At 35.6% G+C, this 26,610-nt stretch overlaps 1 protein-coding gene across 2 annotated transcripts; it reads right to left on the reverse strand.

Moving 5' to 3' along the window:
• Positions 1-6,054: 6,054 nt before the first annotated feature.
• Positions 6,055-26,353, reverse strand: LOC123561421 (homeobox protein PKNOX1-like). 2 transcript variants are annotated; one of them, XM_045353786.2, is made up of 10 exons: positions 26,251-26,353; positions 25,092-25,253; positions 23,974-24,081; positions 23,280-23,451; positions 21,666-22,028; positions 18,758-18,851; positions 16,840-16,976; positions 15,333-15,409; positions 13,534-13,787; positions 6,055-11,602 (listed from the first exon to the last, which is right to left on the reverse strand). In XM_045353786.2, the coding sequence occupies exons 2-10, from the start codon at positions 25,199-25,201 to the stop codon at positions 11,406-11,408; spliced, it is 1,512 nt and encodes a 503-aa protein (XP_045209721.1). In that variant the 5' UTR covers positions 25,202-25,253; positions 26,251-26,353; the 3' UTR covers positions 6,055-11,405. The 2 variants fall into 2 exon arrangements, with proteins under 2 accessions (XP_045209721.1, XP_045209722.1); XM_045353787.2 differs by lacking the exon at positions 26,251-26,353 and adding an exon at positions 25,805-26,203.
• Positions 26,354-26,610: the final 257 nt, after the last annotated feature.

Here is a 26,610-nt window from a genome sequence, read left to right on the forward strand (position 1 = left end):
AATATATGGCCTCTAGAGAGGTCACAAGGTTTTTCTATTTTTAGACCTAGTTTTTGACGGCACGTGACCCAGTTTTGAACTTGACCTAGATATCATCAAGATGAACATTCTGACCAACTTTCATAAAGATCCCATGAAAAATGTGACCTCTAGAGTGGTCACAAGCAAAAGTTTACGGACGGACGGACGCATGCACGGACGGACGGATGGACGACGGACACCGCGCGATCACAAAAGCTCACCTTGTCACTTTGTGACAGGTGAGCTAAAAATACATTAGACAAACAATGTTTTCATATTTGTGGATTTCGATAAGTCTTGCACTAAATGGCAATGTGTGAACCAATTTCAAAGTCCAAAAAGGGCCATTACTCAGCCAAAATAGTTGTCAGAGTTATGTACACTTGCCTACAGATGGAAATCATGATGATAAACAAGTGTTCAAAGTTTAAAAGCCATATGTCAAATAGTTTTGACAAAACATGGACTTGTATGAAATCAGAACCAATTTCCAAGTCCAAAAAGGGCAATAATTAAGCCAAAATATATGACAGAGTTATGTACTCTTTCCTACAGATAGAGACTATTATACTGAATAAGTGATCAAAGTTTCAAAGCCATATGTCAAACACTTTACACAAAATATAAACTGGTACGAAAAACTTAACCAAAATTTCTAAGTCAAAAGGGGCCATAATTCAGCCAAAATCCTTGATGCAGTTATGTACTCTTGACTATAACTGGACATGGTGATGGTAAACAGGTGTTGAAAGTTTCAAAGCTTTATCTTCAAAGACTTTGTCAAAATATGAACTGGTACAAAAAACTTAACCCAGATTTCTAAGTCAAAAAGGGCCATAATTCAGCCAAAATCCTCGAAGGAGTAATGTGCTCTTGCCTATAACTGAACATGGCGATGGTAAACAAGTGTTGAAAGTTTCAAAGCTTTATGTCAAAAGACTTTGTCAAAATATGAACTGGTACGAAAATTTCTAAGTCGAAAGGGGCCATAATTCAGCCAAAATCCTTGACGGAGTTATGTACTCTTGCCTATAACTGGACATGGTGATGGTAAACAAGTGTTGAAAGTTTCAAAGCTTTATCTCAAAAGACTTTGTCAAAATATGAACTGGTACAAAAAACTTAACCATGATTTCTAAGTCAAAAGGGGCCATAATTCAGCCAAAATCCCTGATGGAGTTATGTACTCTTGCCTATAACTGGCCATGGTGATGGTAAACAAGTGTTGAAAGTTTCAAAGCTTTATCTCAAAAGACTTTGTCAAAATGTGGACTGGTACGAAAAACTTAACCAAGGTGTGACGCCAACGCCGTGGTGAGTAGGATAGCTCTACTTATTCTTCGAATAGTTGAGCTAAAAACTACAAAAATGAAACTAACGTTTACTTTTCTGAGGTTTCATATTGTCTACCAATATTGAAGTACTGTTTTGGTAGGCAGGCGACTATTATCCTGCATAATTTTTGATGGGGTAACATAACTTCCCGGCCTTACATGTACACTATTACCACTTCCTACAGCTATATAAACTAAAGCACGAGACATAATTTTTGATGGGGTAACATACCTTCCCGGCCTTACATGTACACTATTACCACTTCCAACACCTATATAAACTAAAGCACGAGAACAATTATCATGCCGTAAGTTCTACGAATAAACGATACACTAGTATGACGGTGATGATGATGATGATGACTAGAACTGTCACAGGAGTGACTCATACCCCCACCATACGGTCTTGTCACAGAAGAATGGCAACCATAAGGAATCTTAAAAATACTTTGGAGTACTTCATCCTGGGCTTCCACATATAAGTAATACTAGTATAATACTAGTATAGTAATACTAGTAAATATATTAAATCTCTAATATTAGAGATACACTAAAAGTGAATACAAAGAAGTGTCTTACCGACCCATGTTACCACGGAAAAATGTTTTTACTTTTTACATAGGACTTATAATAAAAAAGATTGAAAATCTAAAAATAGGATTTCTAAAAATAGACTAATTCCTGGAATTTAAGGGGAAGAAACTCAGTACAAAGGTTAAAAAAGGTTACTTCCCTTTGGCTCTAAGCCAATCAGAATGAGATATAGTGAAAATACATCAAAATTAACATTAAATTCTAGGTAAAAGGGGACACAATTCAAGAAAAATAGTGTCAGAGTTATGCACCTTGTGTCACATGATGTGGGTGATGAGGTGGAACATCTATTTTAAGTCTGAATCAAATCCATTCAGTAGTAATTGAGATATAGTGAAAATACATCAAAATTAACCTTAAATTCTAAGTAAAAAGGGGCATAATTCATGAAAAATTGGTGTCAGAGTTATGCACCTTGTGTCACATGATGTGGGTGATGAGGTGGAACATCTATTTTAAGTTTGAATCAAATCCATTTTGTAATAATTGAGATATAGTGAAAATACATCACAATCAACCTTAAATTTAAAGTAAAAGGGGACATAATTCATAAAAAATTTATTTCAGAGTTAAGCACCTTATGTCACATCATCTGGGTGATGAGGTGGAACAACTATTTTAAGTTTGAATCAAATCCATGTAGTAATAACTGAGATATAGTGAAAATACAACAAAATTAGCCTTAAATTCTAAGTAAAAGGGGACATAATTCATGAAAGCTTGGTGTCAGAGTTATGCACCTTGTGTCACATGATGTGGGCACATGATGTGGGTGATGAGGTGGAACATCTATTTTAAGTTTGAATCAAATCCATTCAGTAGTAACTGAGATAAAGTGAAAATACATCAAAATCAACCTTAAATTCTAAGTAAAAAGGGGCATAATTCATAAAAAAAATTGTGTCAGAGTTATGCACCTTATGTCACATGATGTGGGTGATGAGGTGGAACATCTATTTTAAGTTTGAATCAAATCCATTTAGTAATAACTGAGATATAGTGAAAATACAACAAAATTAACCTTAAATTCTAAGTAAAAGGGGACATAATTCATGAAAACTTGGTGTCAAGAGTTATGCACCTTGTGTCACATGATGTGGGTGATAAGGTGGAACATGTATTTTAAGTTTGAATCAAATCCATTTGGTAATAACTGAGATAATAGATTTCGGGATGCGACGGGACGGGACGGGACGGGACGCGACAAACGCGACAAAACTGACTCCTATATACCCCCCTCAAACATGTTTGGTGGGGGTATAAAAATAATTGTGTTGATAAATGATGAAGAAGGATGATTAAAGAGATTATTGTTATGATGATGTTGATATGCCCGAGCCCCACTGATTATCTTTAACGTAATTTTCTAAAAACTAGAGCTATCACTAAAGGTGATGAATGTACCCCCCGCATGCACTGACACAATACACTGCAATTTGACGCACACAAGATTGCATAATTATGTGGACTGTATGTATATAGACCGTATGTATACAGTATAGTAACAAAAAACAAAGTCCCATAACAATGCAGAATATTTATCTAAAAGAATGTAACATGCACCATGCACAACTACTGTTGGTACTGATCACTTGTGTGAAGTTTCATTAAATTGTGTGCAAGGGTTTGGTAGATTAGGCACACACAAGATTGCATATGCAGACTGTATGTACATAGTATGTTAACAAGAAACAAAGTCCAATAACTCTGCAATTTTTGTTGCTGAAAGAACATAACATGCCCCATGCACAACTACTGTTGTTACTGATCACTTGTGTGAAGTTTCATTAAATTGTGTCAAGGGGATGAGGAGAGATGGTGCACACAAGATTGTGTCTATGTATATAGTATAGTAACAAAAAAACAAAGTCCCATAACTCTGCAAATTTTTTTTCTGAAAGAACCTAACATGCCCCATGCACAACTACTGTTGTTACTGATCACTTGTGTGAAGTTTCATTAAATTGTGTCAAGGGGATGAGGAGAGATGGTGCGCACAAGATTGTGTCTATATATACAGTATAGTAACAAAAAAAAAACAAAGTCCCATAACTCTGCAAATTTTTTTTCTAAAAGAACCTAACATGCCCCATGCACAACTACTGTTGGTACTGATCACTTGTGTGAAGTTTCATTAAATTCTGTCAAGGGGATAAGGAGAGATGGTGCGCACAAGATTGCGTCTACGGACAGACGGACAGACAGACAGACAGACAACCTGAAACCAGTATACCCCCCCTTACAACTTTGTTGTCGGGGGGTACAATAACAATTTCTTTACTTGTATATATTCTGTGTCAGGAAAAACTTTGTCTTCATATTTATTACATAGATCTAATGCCTGCCATAAAATTTCATCAGAATCATAACCGCTGGACATTTTGGACATTTTGAGAAGGAATTCATGAAGAAAATTTCATTTACAATGTATTAAATGATTTAAAGCTCTGGGTACTAAACAAATTGGCGGAACAAACCAGTTATTGTCTTTACCCCAGTTAAATGAGGAGGCGTCAACCGCCTCCGTACTGGGGACACAAAATAGACAAGATCAAGGAAACTCATGTCAAGGTTCATCTTGCCACTCAAAACTATACATGTGGTCCAAATCTGAATGATGTAAGTTATGGACATGAAGATTCTAAGTTTTTCCCTATATAAGTCTATATGACCATGTGACCCCTAGGGTGGGGCCATATTTGACCATAGAGGGATAATTTGAACAAACTTGGTAGAGAACCACTAGATGATGCTACATTACAAAATATCAAAGCCATAGTCTTTGTGGTTTGGACAAGAAGATTTTCAAAGTTTTTTCCTATATGTCTATATAAACAATGTGACCCCCGGGGTGGGGCCATATTTGACCCAAGGGAAATAATCTGAACAATCTTGGTAGATGACCACTAGATTTTGCTACATACCAAATATCAGAGCCCTAGGCCCTATGGTTTTGGATAAGAAGATCAGAAACCGTTTAACTGTTCCTGGCCAATGTGACCTCGACCTTTGACCTAATGACCTCAAAATCAATAGGGGTCATCTGCTGGTCACGGCCAACCTAACTATCAATTTTTCTGACACTAGGCCCCAAGCGTTTTTGAGTTATTGCCCGGAAACCATTTTACTGTTCCTAGTCACTGTGACCTTGACCTTTGACATACTGACCTCAAAATCAATAGGGGTCATCTGCTGGTCACGACCAACCTCCCTATCAATTTTCGTGACCCTAGGCCTAAGTGTTCTTGAGTTATCATCCGGAAACCGTTCAACTGTTCAGGGTCACAGTGACCTTGACCTTTAACATACTGACCTCAAAATCAATTGGGGTCATCTTCTGGTCATGAATAACCTCCCTATCAACTTTCATGATTCTAGGCCCAAGTGTTCTTGAGTTATCATCCAGAAACCATTTTACTATTCAGGGTCACTGTGACCTTGACCTTTCACATACAGACCTCAAAATCAATAGGGGTCATCTGCTGGTGATGACCAACCTCCCTATCAACTTTCATGATCCTAGGCCCAAACGTTCTTGAGTTATCATCCAGAAACGGTTTGGTCTACATTCCAACCGACCGACATCTGCAAAACAATATATCCCTCCTTCTTTGAAGTGGGGCATAAAAATTATACTGGCTTATCTTAGCATTAGAATTGTTTGCAAATCTGTACATCATGAGGTCCATATATATTATCTATAAACTCGAAGAAATCAACACTAACACCATAATCATCTAAATCAAGGATTATGATTGTCTGCTTCCGAGTTAAAATCTCTGCTTATCCATTTCATTTACAAAGAAATGGCGTAATCTGTGCTTAAGCAAATAACATCCTGAACCCATGGTGGAAGACAATCACACAAGGACCATTAAATTATAACAATGTTGTGTGAAATTATTTCAAAATCAGGCCAACAGTTAAATAGAAGAAAATTTTGAAAGCTTCCACTATATACATATATGCACCCTGGTGGCCATGCCTTTTTTTTTAACTAATCAGAAAACTTTGTGTAAAGTTTCACCTAAAGAAACACATATGCAACATGGGTGTCACTGTATCAGAAGAACAGACCATGACAATATCAACAACAAAACATGAGTAAATCTTCATTTTTACTGTTTAAAAATGTAAGTTAATAGTACATAATTATCAGAACAAATAATATTTAACCTGCACCATTCCTCTGCATAGGCCCATTTATTTTAACAAAGAAGACAATTCTAATTCCCACAGAAGCTGTTAGAGGGCTGCACAACTATTCAAATTAAATTACTTAGTTGAAAAAGAGAAATAACTTTGTAAATTGCAAAAACAGTTATAAAACCTGAGCAATGCATTGCAGATCACCACAGTCAGCAGGTATGTGAAATTTCAATCTATTCCAAATAGCGGTTATTGAGATACCAGCTTACATATAAAAATTTAATAAAATCTGATGCAGATGAATGAGTGAGTGCAACAGCTCTACTGTACCAATACTTCAAATACCAGCAGTCAAATTAAAATTGGTTAGAAACTGTCCATTTACCTTTGTTACATAAGTGAATAAAGAAGGTTGATTGACATTAACAACTAATGACAGCCATTCAACATCTATGTGTATAATCTATACAAATACAGGTACACCTTTATTTTTCAAATGGTTTGTCAGTACAAAAGCATGGAAAGTGCTCAGAATTACAGCTATGCAGACTTTAAAGTAAATAATTCAGGCCAATTTTTTTACAAAGAAATAAAAACAAGAGGGCCAAGATGGCCCTAGGTCGCTCACCTAAGAAACACACCATAACAGTGTAAAACATGTTTGACCTAGTGATTTCATGGAAACAAATATTCTGACCGATTTTTCATTAAGATTGGACCAAAAAATTGGTCTCTTGCGATAAAACAAGCATTTTCTTAGATATGACATAGTTTTTGACCCTAGATGACCCATGTTCAAACTCGACCTAGATTTTATCAAGGCAATCATTCTGACCAAAATTCATGAAGATCATTTGAAAAATACAGCCTCTATCACATACACAAGTTTTTTCTTTGATTTGACCAAGTGACCTAGTTTTTTAACTCAGATGACCCATATTCAAATTCGACCTAGATTTCATTAAGGCAATCATCCTGACCAAATTTCATAAAAATCAATTGAAAAAAACAGTCTCTATCGCATACACAAGATTTTTCTTTAATTTGACCTAGTGACCTAGTTTTTGACCTCAGATAACCCATATTCAAACTCGACCTAGAGTTCATCAGGGCAATCACTCAGACTAAATTTCATGAAGATCAATTGAAAACTACATCCTCTTGCATACACAATGTTTTTCTTCGATTTGACCTAGTGACCTAGTTTTTGACCCCAGATGACCCATTTTCGAACTCGGCCTAGATTTCATCAAGGTTATCATTCTGGCTAAATTTCATGAAGATCAGTTGAAAAATACAGCCTCTATCGCATACACAAGGTTTTTCTTTGATTTGACCTAGTGACCTAGTTTTTGACCCGAGATGACCCATTTTCGAACTCGGCCTAGATTTCATCAAGGTAATCATTCTGACCAAAATTCATGAAGATCAATTGAAAAATACAGCCTCTATCGCATACACAAGGTTTTTCTTTGATTTGACCTAGTGACCTAGTTTTTGACCCGCGATGACCCAATTTCGAACTCGACCTAGATTTCATCAAGGCAATCATTCTGACCAATATTCATGAAGATCAATTGAAAAATACAGCCTCTATCGCATACACAAGGTTTTTCTTTGATTTGACCTAGTGACCTAGTTTTTGACCCGAGATGACCCATTTTCGAACTAGGCCTAGATTTCATCAAGGTTATCATTCTGACCAATATTCATGAAGAATAATTGAAAACTACAGCCTCTATCACATACATAAGGTTTTTTTTTTATTTGACCTAGTGACCTAGTTTTTGACCCAAGATGACCCATTTTCGAACTCGGCCTAGATTTCATCAAGGCAATCATTCCGACCAATATTCATGAAGATCAATTGAAAAATACAGCCTCTATCGCATACACAAGGTTTTTCTTTGATTTGACCTAGTGACCTAGTTTTTGACCCAAGATGACCCATTTTCGAACTCGGCCTAGATTTCATCAAGGTTATCATTCTGACCAATATTCATGAAGATTGATTGAAAAATACAGCCTCTATCGCATACACAAGGTTTTTCTTTGATTTGACCTAGTGACCTAGTTTTTGATCCGAGATGACCCATTTTCGAACTCGGCCTAGATTTTATCAAGGTTATCATTCTGACCAAGATTCATGAAGATTAATTGAAAAATACAGCCTCTATCGCATACACAAGCTAAATGTTGACAGACGACGGACGACAGACGACAGACGACAGACGCCAGACGACGGACGACGGACGCCGGACATCGAGCGATCAGAAAAACTCACCTGAGCATTGCTCAGGTGAGCTAAAAATGCAAGTACTGTAATTTATTTGTCAGTACAATTTGTTTGCTGTCCATATCAATGAAAACAAATATATTGGTATTACTAGGTGATGAATGCTTACACATTAAATTTTGGGCCTCAAAAAGGTTTGCTAATGTCAATCCATTTAATTATTGTATAATCATGCAGAAAGAGGAAAATATATATGCAAAACAAAATTTATAAAAGTAAAAAAAATCAAAGTTGCAGTTTTCATTATCAGTTAATATCATAAGTTAATATATGAAAAGGTGTGAGGTAACAAATGACAGGAGAACAGATTAAAATGTATATTGGCAACACATTCTTTCAGTATCAGAGCAACATATATAAATCATCAGACTGCAGTGTCAATTTTCTACATTTTTAGTTCAGATTTGACATGCTAAAAATTCTTTGTGCTTTGTCAGATTGCAGTGAAACTTGGCATAAATGTTGCTTTAACCTTCACCCTGCTATCATTCAATTTGGGCAGTACCATTTTATTCTTCAAAGGGGTATTTACTGAATATTTACTGACTGAATAGCGAACAGTGCAGATCATGATCAGCCTGCATGAACGGCAAAATCACATGTGGCAAGCAGGCTTAAGGTTAAGAACAACAGAAACCCCAGTTAAAACTCATCAAATGTATTATAAACAAAGCAAATCACTGTTTTATTTTCAGCATCCAAAGTTTGATAACTAAAGGACAAATTATTGGTTTAAAACAATTCTAACTTAAGAAGTGTTTTCACTTATCAAATTGTAGTGAAACATGGGGCCTACTGCTAAAATTTCTTATTAAATACAAGTGTACATACACAAACATATAAAATCTCAAACAATTGTGCATTTTCCTTTAAATTGGCTTACCTTCATATTTTGACTGGTAAATTTCAATGGCATGAAAGAATGTTGAATTTTTAATACAAAAGTACAGATGTTTGTAATAACCTATGGACAGGTCACTATAATTAACTTTTAACGTATTACTTACTTACAAAACAGCTGTCTTACTATATCTTAATATTTTATTAATCTTATCTTCTTAGTTTTATGACGCCTGGGTATCTTTAGTTTAATACTTAATTAATAGTTTATTAACGATAATTTTTATGCACATCTATTTCTTACATCTTTAAAAATGTTTTCATTTTTATATGTGATTTTTTTTTCATGTGTTTCTAAAACACCACTGAATATTTTATTTTTGTAAAAATCGGCATTTAATAAAATAAAACGGTTTCAAGTTTCAATGTCCAATAAGATGGAAGAAAAAACAATTCCTGGTTAGGATATGGCATCAAGTCTATGTCATAATAACAAAAACATAAATCTCTTGTATGTTCTATCTATTACCCTGATTAAACTTCCTGTCATAGCAGAGTCACTCAGATGAAAAATGCACACAAATTAGACATTCCTTATCACAAAAACATATACAGTAACAATATGAGTGAAAACAATTCAAATGTAAGTGAAAGCTGGGCCAAGACAAATTCAAACATAAGCGAAAGCCAGGCCAAACCTGATGCAAATGTAAATTAAAGCTGGGCCATACCTAATACCAACGACTGAGAAAGCTTGGTCAAGACAAATGAAATATATGAGAAACCTGGGCCACATATGTAAATGTAAGTGAAAGCCTGGCCACACTTAATGCAGATGATAACAAGTGCAACTGTCAATCACAGACAAGGTAAAACATTTACACAAAGATAAGGCACATTAAAAACAATTTAAACAATTGTTGATTCAATAAACCTAGGCCAAGACATTTAAACATATGTTGTTAACCAACAAGTCATCTTAGCATATGTAACAAAATGGATTATTATATTTAACCATTTAAAACTTATCATAATTGTAGTATTACTTGCGACAAAAAAATTTTGCAATTAGTAAATAGTGATTAATCTTTTTGCCATAATATTGTTCAATAAATAAACCATCATGATAACCCACTCCAAAGTAACAAACATGGAATTACATAATAGAAAATTATTGCTTCACATGCTAAAGTTATATAAGGTAACAAACGTTTGAGAAAGTAAAACAATAACAATTTTGTAGATATCACTTTGGCATTGTGTTATGTACTTGCGCTGAAACCGGTTTCTTACTTTCTCATTTTGGAAATATTTCAAATAACAATGGCCATTATTCCCAATTCTAACATGACCAGCTAATAACCTACATACTTGTAGAGCAAAATCTATCTCAGGTTATTCTGCAATAAACCGACCTTAAACTATGCTGCACACGCACCATGTTTTGACTAAATGCTGTGGCATAGCACGAAGTTGTAATTTTATGTTTGATGAAAATACTCTGCTGATTCTCGTCTAACGTTATTTGAAGTTGTGTTAGAATCGAAATAATAAGTATCTAAATAAGGTTTATCATAGAATAACCCTCGTTTGTTGTTATTATGCATAGTAATATACCACTCGGGCCTTCAGCCTTCGCAGATAGTTCATACAAATGAGAACTCCAAACTCTGGTTATTCTACGATAAACCTAAACAATACAGCATTAGTTATAATAATGCCATTAATTATAGCTATAGACCAGAGGCATAGATGTCAACAGCAATGAATGTTTTGAAGTGGAACTGAAAAAATGACAACTCTATACAGGAGATTGTTAAATAACTATCACTATTTTTCATTTTCATTGTATGATTCACTAAAAACATAACAGTAGAAGGATTTAAATACTGGTACTAAAAAATTAAATAATTTTAAATGACTATCATGTTAATATTCTATGTTTTCATTGTTTCTATCAATTTTGAAAGCAGAAATATGTAAAGCAATCTTGTTAATTGTACATTTTCACTGTTCTATTTACTATCAACGGTGAAACGGTTTACTACCATGCAGTTTTGTAGAAGCAGAAATAAATAGAACAATTGCCTAAATTCTGTTTTCCTTTTGTATTCACTATTAACTGTGAAACAGTATACTATCGTACAATTTGGTCGAATAAGAAATAACTATCACGTTAATTCTTCATTTTCATTGTTTGATTCACTATCTGTATTATGACTATTATTGTTTGTATCACTTGGCATGACTTGCTTGGTAACAACATTGTCTTCAGGTGGTGGTGAAGGTGATGTCTGCTTCACATGATTCAACATGGCCGCCATGTTGGCTCCTTGTAAACTTACAATCTGACCATCTGTTGTTAAAACTGAAATGAGAATTTGCAATTTTTTATTGAAGTAATTAAAGTGCTGTGCAACAGTTTGAAAAATTACGATATGCCTCATTCATTTTAAAATTCTGTTACCACCATTATTATAACCAAAGTGAAAGACACCACTGGCATTCATACCTTGTTATTTTACCTTTGTAACAATTAAATTTCAAGGAATTTAATTTTATTTGAGGTGTTGATTCAAGTGAAAAATCTTGGTCATGTAACTTTAATACACTATGACTTTGCTTCATTAAAAAGACAGTCACACTGTAGGCAAGATACTGTTAAATCGTTGCATTTAGTTGGCATAAAATTTTGTGAGTTTGGCCAAAACAGCTATTTCTATGGTAACTAGAAGATGCTTTTGTAGAAAAGCGCCTGTCTCCCCCAAAACATAACAAGCATATTCAGTGAATTTATATCTCCTGCCAAAAAGCCAAAAAGTTGTTTTGTGAATGAGGGGACTATATTTTGAAAGATATTTAATTCCCAGATATACACAAGTTATGTACATAAGCACCATGGAACAGTTACTATGTAATGTGGGCATTTATAGATACTAAAATAATTGAAGGGCAACAACTCTGGTTAATAAAGCTTTTTTGGAGGACTACTAGACAATGCTACATACAAAATATCTCAGATCTGTGCCTTTGGGTTTTGCAGAAGATTGTTTGTTTTTTTTTGCTTGTTTTGTTAGGTTTAAGGTTGCACCGACACAATTATAGGTCATATGGCGACACTCCAGCTTTAATGGTGGAGGAAGAAAACCAGGTGCCCCTCCATGCATTATTTCATCATGGGCGGGCACCTGGGTATAACCACCGCCTTCTGTAAAGCCCTCAACAGACGGTAGGTTCTAGTTGTACAACGCTAATTATCTCAAAGATGTACAATTTTAAAATTGTACATTTTTCACATACAGACAGTATTCCACTCCCATATAAATCACAGAGATTTACCTAGTAAACATGGTGCATCAGGTACTGAAAAGAATGTAACCATTAATAATAAAAAATAACGTTCACCTTTTTATGTCCCATGAATTTGATTACACATGACACAAATGAGCCATGCCATGAGAAAACCAACATAGTGGCTTTGCGACCAGCATGGATCTAGACCAGCCCGTGCTTTCGCGCAGTCTGGTCAGGATCAATGATGTTTGCCTTCAAAGCCTATTGCAATTAGAGAAACCGCTAGCAAACAGCATGGACCAGACTGCGCAGTTGCTGGTCGGAAACGCTCTATGTTGGTTTTCTCATTGTGCGGTTCAAATCATTTAACTTTTCAGTGTCATCCTTTTTCCATTATGCAGTGGAAGCAATTTTGTATTCAGATTTGTGTTTATTTTTTGGGCAATTGTTTCTGGAATTTCATTCACTTGCCTCTTATCAACTAATTATTTACCATCTGTTGCTTGTCAACGTACCGTAAGGCAAAACTTATGAAATAGAACATGTCCTAATCTGTAAGTCAAGACTTAAGAATTACGGAATCAAGGAAAAGCATCGTACACACGATAATATTTGGCTGTACATCTTAAATTTAATTGGTGTTGTACAACAAAAACCTACCGTCTGTTGAGGGTTTAAGCCAGCTGGATGGCTTCCTCACATGAAAAATTCAACACCCCGTGTGATTTTTCTTTTGGTTGCAAAGGCAACTACAATTCTGCATGGATTGGAATTGTTTAAACAAGTTTGGTTGAGGACCATCTAAAGAATACCCTGTCAAAGTTTCATCAACTTCCAACAAAGAAAAAGCTGTTCAAATAAAATTCTGATGCAGGACAACAGATGAAGGATGCTGGACCATCCACCTATACCAATAGCTCAACCTTTACAGTGTTCAGGTGAGCTAAAACAAGCCAAAATTATAAAGCCCACAATTAACACATCAAATTTCAAGAAACAACTTACATGCCCCAGGGGGTATAACTATGGTTTGATTTATAGATGCTAGAGTGGACAAATTTGTTGTGGACGGAGGTGAGGTGGTCACGGTTTCAGTTGTCAGTCCTGTGGCAGCAGTTGAACTCTGAGAATTGTTTCCGGAAAATGGCCAGAACCTTTGTGGTGGTTTACTTTGTGGTTTTGCCTTCTTAGCTTTGGCTTGTTCTGGGTTACCAGCATCTAGCATAGGCTGTAATATCCTTCGACGAGCATTAATAAACCTAGAGAAGAAAGGAAACATCAAAATCATACAAGGATTCAAAGTGTTAAGTGTTAAAATATTTCTACAAGGTCAGAAGTAGAAGTAAAACATTTATACAGGAAATATTTACTAATTTAATGAGAAGTTTGTAAAGTCAGTTTGAGGTTCAAGCCCCTGCGCAAGCTTGAGCAACATGTGGTCGAAGCCATACTTTTACATCTTTATGTTTGCTTATCTCCAACCAACCTCAAGCTGAGTTTTACTTACATATTTCTGCTTCATTTCTGTTTCTAAGTATTTCTATAAATACAACTTATTAAGCAAGTCAAGTTGGCCTATCTATTCTACTTGGAAGTTAACCTCTCACTTTTGTTCGAAAAATCTTTTTGATCTACAGCTCTACCCTTACATAATTAAAATTGCCTAATCGCATCTCAAATGTTACGAAGAGAAAAACATACAATTATGAATTTTCCAACTGAGCAATATATATAGCTTAATATCCAGGTACAGTGTGCTTTTTTCAGACAAAGTGCAATAACAGAATTTTTTATAATGTTTGATGTACGGAATCCTGTTTCCGCCATCGACTTTTCGACTAGACAGATACGCAAAAACTTGAAATTAAGCATCTAAATTCAACTTTTCGTGCTATAAATTATAACTTATAAGTCGAAATCTTGAAGTTTTTGACCCGACAATTGTTGTGCAAACATCAACTTTTCGACCTAGAATCAAGCGCAAAAAGTAGAAATTAAGAGAGCTAATTTCAACTTCTCGTGCCAAGTGGAAAAGTTGAAGTTTGTAACACGACAACTGTCGTGCAAATGTCAACTTATCGACTGAATTTGTAGGGCAAAAAGTATAAATGTAAGTTTAAACTTCTACTTATCGTGCCAGTTATTTGACCGATAATTTCGCGATATTATCGCTTAAATTTCAACTTTTCGTTCTAGGTTTAGGGTTAGGGTAAGGGTTAGTCCTAGAACGAAAGGGCAAAATTTAAGTGATAACATCGCGAAAATATCAGCCAAAGTCTTAGTCGAAAAGTTGAAGATAGGCCATTTAATTTCAACATTTCGCGCTTGACTAAAGGTCGATATGTTGATGTTTGCACGACAATTCTCGGGTCAGAAACTTCAAGATTTCTACTTTTCGCGAGACATCTTTGCGCGAGAAGCTGAAGTTAAGGCTTTTAAATTTCTACTTTCCGCGCTTGATTCTAGATCGAGAAGTTGACATTTGCACGACAATTGTCGTGTTAAAAACTTCAAGTTTTCAACTTTTCGCAGTTAATTCTTAGCGCGAAAAGTTGAAATTAGATGCTTAATTTCAAGTTTTCGCGTATCTGTCTGGTCAAAAAGTCGATGGTGGAAACAGGATTCCATATCGATGGTATAATCTTCAACTGGCAAGGTTGACCATTGTTGTGACCTTCAAAATCACAATTTTATGCAATTTTTCAATGCAGTAAAAATCATTCAACAGCATGGGGTATTTTGTGCCAAGAGGTATTCCAGCCAATCAGAATTTGTTTATTTTTAGCCAACTAGTGTAGTATTACCAGTTATTGACTTGCAGTAATGTAAGATTGGTTTGAGCAGCAATCTGCCTCTTCTCGTCCTCTGTTGGGTAAGGATGCTGAAATATCCCAAAAATATTAACTTTGATAATTGATGATGTATGCATAGAAATCATTAATATTCTTGAGGAACTAAATGCCGATGAAAAAATAAACTCAAAAGTTGAAATCCACAAGTTCATATTCCCATGAAATAGCCATTTGAGCCTAAAATCAAAAATTTTAATGCCCATGTAATTAAATTATTGCCAATGAAATTAAAATTATTTTACAGTAAAGTTACTAGTTCAGTTAAAACTATACATTTTTAAAAATTTCTGTTGAGTAAAGTTCTAACAACTTATGTTAACTACACTTGACCAGTCATTCTGATCAGTGTGAAAATGTCTTATTTCACCAAGATAGTGTGTGCTGTGAAACCATTTTATGATTATAGAAAGTATGCCCAATTTCATTATTAGTGAAGCAGCAAAGCACTACATCCTGCCTTTTACTCATGTAGCCTCATGACACTGAAATCATACCACTGTAACCATCATATCTTTTAAAATTTTGAGCTCTTCAATTTAATATCAACCAGGCAGTCTAAAAGACAGCTAAATCCCCCACCACTGCTACGGATAGTGAAAGAGTAAACCTTTGACCTTTAGCTGTGACCTTGACCTTGAACTGACATGGCTGACTCATGAATTCTGCACATTGTCTTGATTAGGTGATCATTTGACCCAAGTTTCATGAAAATCCTTCAAGGGGTTAAGGAGATACAGAGTGGACACAAAATGGAAGGCTCAAACCTTTGACCCTAAGTTGTGACCTTGACCTTGACCTGGCATGGCTGACTCAAGTTCTGCACATCTTTTTGATGAGGTGCTCATTTGACCCAAGTTTTATAAAATTCCTTCAAGGAGTTTAGGAGATACAGAGCGGACATGAAATGGAAGGCTCAAACCTTTGACCTTCAGTTGTGACCTTGACCTTGAGTCGGCATGGCTGACTTATAAGTTCTGCAAATCGCCTTGATGGGGGGACCGTTTGACCCAAGTTTTATAAAATTCCTTCAAGGAGTTTAGGAGATACAGAGCGGACATGAAATGGAAGGCTCAAACCTTTGACCTTCAGTTGTGACCTTGACCTTGAGTCGGCATGGCTGACTCATGGGTTCTGCACATTGTCTTGATGAGGTGATCATTTTACCCAAGTTTCAAGAAAATCCTTCAAGGGCTTTAGGAGATATGGAGCGGACCATGAAAGTGTTACAGACAGACGGACGGAAGGAGATCATTCCTATAACCCCCCACCACTTGGCAGGGGATTAAAAAAGTTCATTATCAGATGTTATTGTTATATCAAATCAAAGAACACCTCCACATTATGTACAATTAATAGCAATTTTCAGTTTTACTGTCCAGAAAGTAACTTAATTTTTGTAGAAGCAAATAATACAATCAAGTCACAGCCACGGGATTCTTTATTATAGTATATAACCTACCACAATATGCTGAAACAACCATGACTTCATTATCTGTGTTGCACTCTTTGGTAATACTCCACGTTTATTCTTCTTTTTCCCAGTTTCATCATCATCAGAGTCAAACCCACTATTTACATTGCTCAGAGTGTTCACAACTGAAGAAAAAAAATTGTCATGTAACAGAGATATGATAATACCAGTATAAAGATGATTCACCACCTCATTGCAAAATCTGGCTAATGCTTTATATCTATACAGTTAACCATTTTTTGTGCCGAGATGATCATATATGAGCCGTGCCATGGGAAAACCAACATAGTGGCTCTGCGACCAGTATGGATCCAGACCAGCCTGCGCATCCACGCAGTCTGGTCAGGATCCATGCTGTTCGCTTTCAAAGCCTATTGTAATTAGAGAAACCATTAGCAAAAAGTAGGGCTGTCATTGATTGGGTCTTAGGCGTATCGACGATACCGATATATCAGAAGACAAATATCGACGATACATCGATATATTGATTATCAAGTTAGATTAACGACCTATTTGTTCATATGCATACTATACACCTTCCTGTAAATGCTATTTTAAGTTTTATTGCCTACTTTCCATATTTCTGTTTGATTGTGTTGTATTTGTATTATGAAATAAAAGAAATACATAAAAATTAATAACATCTTTCATTTTTATTTTGCCTTCACTCCTTTTTTGCATTTATCCAAATTTACAACTTTGTGAACTTTAGTTGTTTTTTAGGGTCTGAATGTTTATTTGGGTAGTTTTTTCTCTCTGTAAAATATCGATTTTTGAAAATGGGAATCGATAATCGATCAACAAAAAAATATCGTTGATACATCGATATTGTTTCCATCGATGACAGCCCTAGCAAAAAGCATGGATCCTGACCAGACTGTGCGGATGAGCAGGCTGGTCTGGATTAATGCTGGTCGCAATGCCACTATGTTGGTTTTCTCATGGCACGGCTCATATTTACTTTAGATGCAGCAGAGGACCATGGCACAACATCAAATAAAAATCCTGAATTGTTGGGTTTAAAATCTCACTGAAACAATACATGTCAAGTGGTTATTTCCTGGTTCTTAATGTTGAGGAAGATCCTAGATGACACTGGCCCTGGGTATCATTTCTGGCACAGGCTAACACATGGGCAGAATCACTGACCTCACACAAGCCAACTGAATTGGTGTTTCAATGTCTAAACATCTACCTGAAGATAAGTGAGTTTGGAAACTAAGCTTGAGATGTCACCCTATCTGAGACAATGGAGTCCTCCCATATATAAGTGGTTTCTCAATATCTAAATATTCACCCAATGATGCATGGTAAATGGAAACAGCAGTTTAGGCTATCACCTCTATCTGAGAAATTCCTGAAAATCATTCTAATACAGCTATACTATAAGTTGACGGACAGACACTATAGGCTCTCCCTGAATCTGTAAACTTATTCAGTCAATCTCTTTTCAGTATAGTGTCAAAAAAATAGATAAATAACTATCTTACCCTTTAGATACAACACATGGTGTAAACCAAATACTGCTACATACATTCAATAAAATGTTTAGACATTAAACACAATGTGTTGGCCTAATGTATGTCACTGTCAATTTGTAACTAGAAACTTGTAATTATCATTTCTTATTTTTCATGCAAATCATGTACTAATAATCAAAATCTAGACATCTACATGTGTCAGATGAAGCTGGGGATGTGCAGACTGCAGTCTGAGCTCTCACCCCCAAAATGGCCCTAACTGAGGCAATAGTATGCTAAAAATCTACAGCTTACTTCTTAATATCTGAACGTCTGACTGATTATTAAGTGGATGTGACAAATACAGTTTGAGCTGTCACCCCTATCTGAAACAATGGTGTGCTTCCATATATAACTTACTAGTTTATCAAACTAAAGATACTTACCTGATGATGAAGGGGATGTAGATACTGCAGTTTGTGCTGTCACCCCTATCTGAGACAATGGTGTACTACCGTGTATTATTGGTGTAGACTGTATCTAAAATGATAGGAAATTCAACTGAAAATGTCGCATCAAAAGACATAATTATTATTTTTACCATTTTTTATCTACTAGTGTCCTAAACTTCCTAAACTTTACTTTTACAACTATCCTAACTTTAGCACAGGAAAGAGAAATTAGAGCCAACGCAGAGGTTCAAGTGGTGAAATGCCAGGACTATATAACCAGTGGTCAGGAGTTCCATCCCAACTTCTCCAATTTTAACTACTAATGTTCTTTCAGATATATAAGAACCTTGTGTATGGATGCTTTACAAATGGCACACTACAGAACCAGACAAGTTCTGCAACTGGAGTGTCTTCTGTATCTAGCACTATCCTCCCACTACAATCATTTACATTCTACTGGAGGAGTAGCTCATATAGCCTAGTGTTTGTGTCTCGATTAATTTAGATAAAAACAAAGATGGGAAAAATCTGCAAAACAAAAGTTCGAAAAAAAAAAAAAGACTGATATTAAATAACTTATGCCACACAAAGTAAAGGCATACAGTATTTCAAACATAGTAAAAAAATGTTTCTCTTAACTGAAATTTTGCATTTCTTTTTGTTTCTTTTTTTTACATTTATTAATGAGTGAAAACAGCTCCATTATTGGTAATTTCTCAGCTGGCATAAAAAGTACACCTCAAGTCCATGTCAAAGAGACTGTTATCTCCCTTAGTGAATTTTCATACTGGGTTACTGTATTATATAACAAGCAAATTCATAAAAAGCATCTAGAGATCTACTTGTACTGAACAGATTAATCTATTTATCATATGTAGCATCTTTGATGACCTTTGAAGTGGAAAGAAATAAAGGGAGGTAAACAGTAAACTCCTCACATTACATAAACCTTACATACACATACTTTTGTTCAGGTGAGCTAAACAAAATTCATCCTCATATCTTGTTTCAATTTGTACAGTCTCAGTCATGCAGAAATTATGTAACAATAAGCTTTACTTGTACTACAAAAGCATGAATGTGGAGTAAAATAACTCCATAATGTTTATTGTATTTCAAACTTGCTGAGTAAATAGAAAGCAATAGACCACAACTCAAAATGCACATGGTAATGTTCCTAGTTTACTTCCTTGTGTAGGATTACATCTAAATTACTCTCGGCTACTCTAGCCCTGTATCTAATATGATATGACTACATAAGGAGGAAAATTTCCGGTTTTTGAACTTAACAATTATAAAATTTGAGGGGATAAAAAATGGTCTTTATTATACATATAATAGGATTTTCACTTGCGAAGTTTAAATTAACAATATAAAATTAAAATATCATGCTAATATTTAAAGACTTACTAACTACAAATTTCTCAAACTGGACATGGGTGCCACCACAAGAAAATAGTCTCACCATATTGTATACACCAAAAGGGTCGAAATGCCAAAAGAATTATTTTCATTCTAATAAATTCTAAAAATGCCCTAAATGGGCATAAAAAGCATGAAAAGTACAACAGATATTTGACAAACTTATAAAGAAACAAGAGCTGTCTCCATAAGATGACACATGCCCCCGATGGCACTTTGAATGAATAGTTATGGCCGATGTTAGAGTTTAGTACCTTTGACCTACGGACCTGGGTCTTGCTCATGACACGTCGTCTTACTGTGCCACACATTCATGCGTAGTTATTTTAAAATCCATGCATGAATGACAAAGATATGGACCTGACATGCCCATCATTGCACTATCATGAAATATGACCTTTAACGTCTAAGTGTGACCTTGACTTGAGCTACGGACCTGGGTCTTGCACGCGACACGTCGTCTTACTATGGTACACATTCATGCCCAATAATTTTAAAATCCATGCATGAATGACAAAGATATGGACCGGACACGCCCATCAAAGCACTATCATGAAATATGACCTTTTACGTCTAAGTGTGACCTTGAACTTGAGCTATGGACCTGGGTCTTGCGCGTGACACGTCGTCTTACTGTACCACACATTTACGCCTAGTTACTTGAAAATCCATCCATGGATGACAAAGATATGGACCGGACACGCCCATCAATGCACTATCATGAAAAATGACCTTTAACGTCTAAGTGTGACCTTGACCTTTGAGCTACGGACCCGGGTCTTGCGCGTGACACGTCATCTTACTGTGGTACACATTCATGCCAAGTTATTTGAAAATCCATCCATGGATGACAAAGATATGGACCGGACACGAAAATTGTGGACAGACCGATAGACGGTTCAAAAACTATATGCCTCCCTTTGGGGGCATAAAAAAATCTAGAAGCAGTCAATTCAACTTTTAAAACCATCTTTTAAAATTTCAGTTGCTACCTGGATTGTTTGTTTTGTTACTTTTTCAGCCATATCACAAAATGACAGTTTAGGCTGTACAGCAGCTTCTGACTTTTGTGGGTATCAATGCTGGCATATATAAAGCATTATATTATGCCACCTCAATAGCTCAGTGGTAGTGTCCACTTTGTGTGCGGGAGGTCTTGGGTTGATCCTCAGTCGTGTCATACCAAAGATGTGAAATACGGTACTGGTAGCTCCCTTGCTTGGCACTCAACATTTGAAGGGTTGTACTAGGAGGTAAAATAAGCAGGCAAGTATCTGTTACTGGATACCTAGTTTGTTGCATAAGAGCTTTGTAGCTTGTGTTGTATTTTTATTATATGCAACTTTAAATAAAGCCTACCTTTACCTTTACATTTCAAACCACAGCAGTGAAGTTCAAGCAACTGAAAGTCAGCTACCTTAACCACACAGCCATGATGGACTCAGTGTATTGAGGAGAAAAAAATTATACAAAACCATACCTGCACTGGTTGCGCAACCAATCCTTGTGGTGTTTGAACCATTTGGTAAATCGTACCACCAGACATTATCTGCCCTGGCCCTAATGTAGGCATTGCTGTCACAGGTGACTGAAATGGCTGCTGAAGTATAACCCCGCCCCCAGGAGCAGATGACACTACAGTTTGGACTGGTTGCGTCATTTCTTCTTTCGGTGGCTCATCAAACATAGACTGGTCATAGTCAGATTCTGTCCGTAACAGGTTTTCACTCTGTAGTTTGCCTTTTAAACAGTTAGTGTATCTTTGGCAAAAGTCTTTGCATAAATCATTTACTTTTTCTAATTCCAAAAGATGAATTCTTAACACTTGTATTGCTTTAATCATCTGTAGAAAAAAAAAACATACAAATCTTACATGATCTGAATACCTGTCACAAATCTGTAAATAAGGCATAAGACAACACAAAACAGCATGACCTTCTCCTTGAAGGTTACAACTTAAGTTACAAAAAGAAGAATCCAAGTGAAAAAGTACTGATTTTTTATCCAGTGAAGACTCTGCCAGAAAATGTGTAAAGTTGAAACTTGTACGAGTTGGACCATCAAAGTATACAAAAATAATCATCAATGCTCAAAATCAAATTTTCTGACATAGCTTTTTATTACACCACATGGGCACAACATTCTGTAACTTTACCTGTGGGATTGGGTGAAGGATAAGGTTTTACCTGTGACCTTGAGATTTTGACGTGAATCTTGTTATGTTGCACTTACACAGTCACTTGTGTAAACTGTTACAGCTTAGATGGAAATTGTTTGGGACTAACAGATAAAGTAATGTACACACAAACAGTATGATGACTACATATCTCCTTTCTGGTATAGCAAGAAATCCTCCCCCAATTCCCTGCAGACTCCACCCCCTGCAGATACAGATTTCCTAAAAAAACAAGAGCTGTTGGAGGACAGCAATGCTAAACTATTCAACAGCTTTGTCAATTGAATGAATATTAAAGTCCAAAAAGGGGCATAATATTGTAAAATTGCAACACAGGGTTATGGAACCTGTACAATGCATATCAGCTCATAAAAATGGACAACTGTGTGAAGTTTCAATCCATTCCCACAAGTGGTTACTGAGATACCACCTTACATACAAAAACTTAACCAAATTGGGATGCCGATGCAGACGCATGGGTGAGTCCAATAGCTCTACCTATTCTTTAAATAGTCAAGTCCCTCCACTCAGAAAATATTGCCCTCAAACCTTTAGTAAAGCAACCTTGCAGTAAACTGGACAAAGTCATCAAAATTTCTGTTTGATGCATGCATTAATATACTAGTTCGTCACATCATGGTCATCTGCCCAATCTTGTTGTCTTTGAGTCGGACATAGTTTTTTTTTCTATCCGGCAAAAATGTTTGCTTCAAGGAGATTGTATGTCGCCTTCTATACCCAATTCCTATCACAAAGGTCTATAATAAACTATGTGGGTCAATGACAGTCTGACAAACAGATATATGATTGTCAATTACAACTTAAAGGACTGGTGGGGGTGCTTAATTTCTCAGGCTGGTGGGAAATTATCAGATGGAACATTCCCTACTATGTCAGATCAAGAAAATTAAATCTTACCAAATTATCTAGATCATCATCTCCAGAAAGGAGATTCTTCTTCTCTTTTTCCTGATGCAATATAAAAGCTTGCATGTCTGCAAGAATTCCTTCTGGTGATGGGAAGTCAGAAGCAGACGATGCCTGTTCGCATCTCTCAAACATTAGCGCCATCAATGGAAACAAGGGATGTCTGCAAAAATAAAAAAAATAAAAAACTGTTATGGTCATGGGATTATTATGAATTAAAGTGAGTTCAGTTATATAGTTGCAATTAATTATTTCATCTTTCCTCTTCATAAGACTCTTATAACAACTGTACGTCAAAGGGCACCCTGGTGTACTGGGTATTAACAGTATTCATAATTTTAACATGTCCGAAACATTGCGGAATAATATTAATTTCACTTGGGTTACATTACATGATTACATTTTACTCGGACTTTATCATAGAATCCCTGTGTAAAATCTCAAACGTTAAATTAAAATCAAAGTATTAAATCCATATAATATTTCAATGAAACTTCAAAAGTTTGTAGTTTGTAGCATTGTCTGTAGCATGTGCTGTCAAAAATATATAATTTGATTTCGAAAATAATGTGATATTTATTTTTAAAGTCACTATCTCTTCATTGTAAAAATACTTTGTTTTACTAACTGACCTTTAAGACGATATATTATGTTCATCATCTGAGAATATTGATTATTAACTTACGTATATATTGCTTGTTTGTCTTTTTCTAGATTTGGTTCTACTGGTAATGCCTGGACAGTTTGAATTGGGGTCGCTGTAAATGCTCCAGCAACAAGTTGAGCAGACACACTGAAAATGATTAAACAGCATAAAAATCAGTTTTCTGGCAAATAGTTCTATAAAAGGTCACCACAGCAACTGTACATGTTTCACAAAAATTCAGTTACACTGATAGGTAAAAGGACTCTTTTACATTTATATAAATGTAAAAACATTAATCCTTAAGAACAGGAAAAACAGTGTTCCTTGTGAGGCCCTACTTAAATTTCAATACATTTTTGAAAGAATTCTTCATATTAAAATCTGTAAAGGTTCTGTCTGGGTCAGCAAAGTAAATTACTTAATATCATCTATAGTTTTACCATAATAAAATTTTACCAGAGAACAAACAAATTTACTTTTCTTATCGATAAGTCAGGAAATTTTATGTTCACAAAATACAGTGTTGGTCTTCTTGAAATAAACAAGAGCTGTTGGAGGATGTCAATGCTCGAATATTCAGAAGCCTTGTCATAGAAAAGTTGAAATAATGAAAATACAGACATAATTATGTCACATAAAACAAGTACAATTGTGCATTAATTCTGAGTTGTGAAACTTCCCCTTTTATGATGTTTTAAGAGGTAACTGATCAAACCAAGAAAAGTGGACAAAGAAGCATAACCCTGTTAAAGTGAAAAACAAAGTTGCCACATTATCAACGTCAACAAGTGTATTAAGTTCCAAACCATTCCCACAAGTGTAACTGAAATACCAGGTTACATACAAAACTTAACCGACAAATAGCAACTTTCAAAAAAAAGGTTAAAAATGGTGCATAACTTTGTCAAAATGCAAAATGTAGGTATGGAAATAGGGGCGCTGACACCGACTCCAACTAAGATTCTGATGCGTGGGTGAGTGCAGTAACTCTAACTATTTTTTGAATAGTCAAACGAAAAAGTAATTCTTAAAGTTCTACTGTTATGTGAAATACAGTTTTACCATGAAATGTTTACCTTTCTGCACAGATACATCTTACTGTACCTAAACAATTTGAAAATATTTATTTACAACAACATTAAAACAAATGAGTTTACCTGTTCTGCGTTCCTCCATCTTGTTGGGCAATACCAACAGCTGGCGTGACTATGTTTATGATCTGTCCATCAGAAAATGACTGTGGGATAACATGTGTCACCACTGACATTGTTAACTTCTTCTAACTCTCTACATGGTGTCTCAATATTTGTTTTACTTTTCTGAAATAAAGAGAGTAACTTAGCTTAGAGTCACTCACCTGGGATAGCAGTGATCAATACAAGATGTTACAAGAGGGGGAAATTGTCAAGAATATATCAGTACTGTAGTTAAAGGGTAAAAACCTGAAACAAGAGAACATAAAAGTAAGAATGAAATCATTAGTATATGAATTTTTTCCCAACATTAAAACATAGATCATGGATCTGACGTACAAAACAAGCTGCTAAATAATATCCTACAATATTTAAGAGCAAACTTACTGATCAATGTTAATCAGTCTGACTTGAAATTCCAAGTTGGGTATGGTAAAGTATAGGCTAATTAAGTTAGACACCATTTAAATTTGACAAGTACTTATAAAATATGCATATAAACTTAATTGGTAAAAACAATTGGGGCTGTATTAGATTATACTGGCCAATGTCAAGACAGCAACATGCGCTTAAAGGTTGCGCTTTCTGCTGGGATTTTAAGAGGCATGGTCACCAAAATAACCTATTCAATAAACAAAGTGGGGAATGGGGTTGCCTATGAAAGAAATCTAAATTACCATTAGTCTAGAGACTACAGTTTAACTGTACTGTAGGGGTAGGGTCCATGGTCTCAGCATGGATATTATTTGTTGACACTTTTTGTTTCATCAGGTGCACATGTATCTTTTTTTTACAGGATGTGACTGTTCTTAGTCCACTTTAAATGTAAATCGAAGAACTAATACAGAAAAACTCCTACTTTCACTTTCATTTTGCCGTCGCATGACCTACTTTATCACCCGGGTGTATGCAGACAGTCGAATTACACACCCGCATTAGAAAGTAGGTCAATGTGTGAAATGGTGCATATTTACAAATTGAAAGGAAAACACAACGAATCTAAAACAGGCATGGAACCGAATCTCTTGAAATGATAAGAACGTAAATCATTCCAACAATGCTGCGTCTCAGTTAATCGAATCATCGCGATCTGAAAAAGCCAAGGCTGTAATTGGTAGCTTACCTATTTCAGCGACGTTGTCACTCTTCGTCAAAATGGCGGGCGTCAGATCATCGATACTGCCCACATACCACGTGGTTTCTCACGTCACGTGTACTAATTGGGGATTTAAATTTAATGTACATTGAAAGTGTCTTCAAATTCTGTTGAAAAATGGTTTAACTTGCAAATTTCCTGTCATATACAAATAAAAATATTTTTGAAAGGTAACAAATGTCAGGAAAACAACAGGATAATCTAATAACAGACACCTGTCAAATTGACATAACCTTAAGGAACCTCCCATTTGTTGATTTTTCGACCATGTGACCTAGCAATCAACGCGCTGGTAACAATGGGTCCATATGTCAAATTGCTTCAAAG

The sequence above is a fragment of the Mercenaria mercenaria genome, chromosome 10 (genome assembly GCF_021730395.1).
Source record: "Mercenaria mercenaria strain notata chromosome 10, MADL_Memer_1, whole genome shotgun sequence".
In the NCBI taxonomy this organism is placed as follows: Eukaryota; Metazoa; Mollusca; class Bivalvia; order Venerida; family Veneridae; genus Mercenaria; species Mercenaria mercenaria.

Excerpts from the sequence above, each read along its gene's own strand:
- LOC123561421 (XM_045353786.2), bottom strand. The coding sequence starts at position 25,201 with ATGTCAGTGGTGACACATGTTATCCCACAGTCATTTTCTGATGGACAG. Across the intron at positions 22,029-23,279 it reads ATGATGATCTAGATAATTTG|ATGATTAAAGCAATACAAGT; the intron begins GTAAGATTTAAT and ends TTTTTTCTACAG. Across the intron at positions 16,977-18,757 it reads TACATCCCCTTCATCATCAG|TTGTGAACACTCTGAGCAAT; the intron begins GTAAGTATCTTT and ends TTTTTTCTTCAG.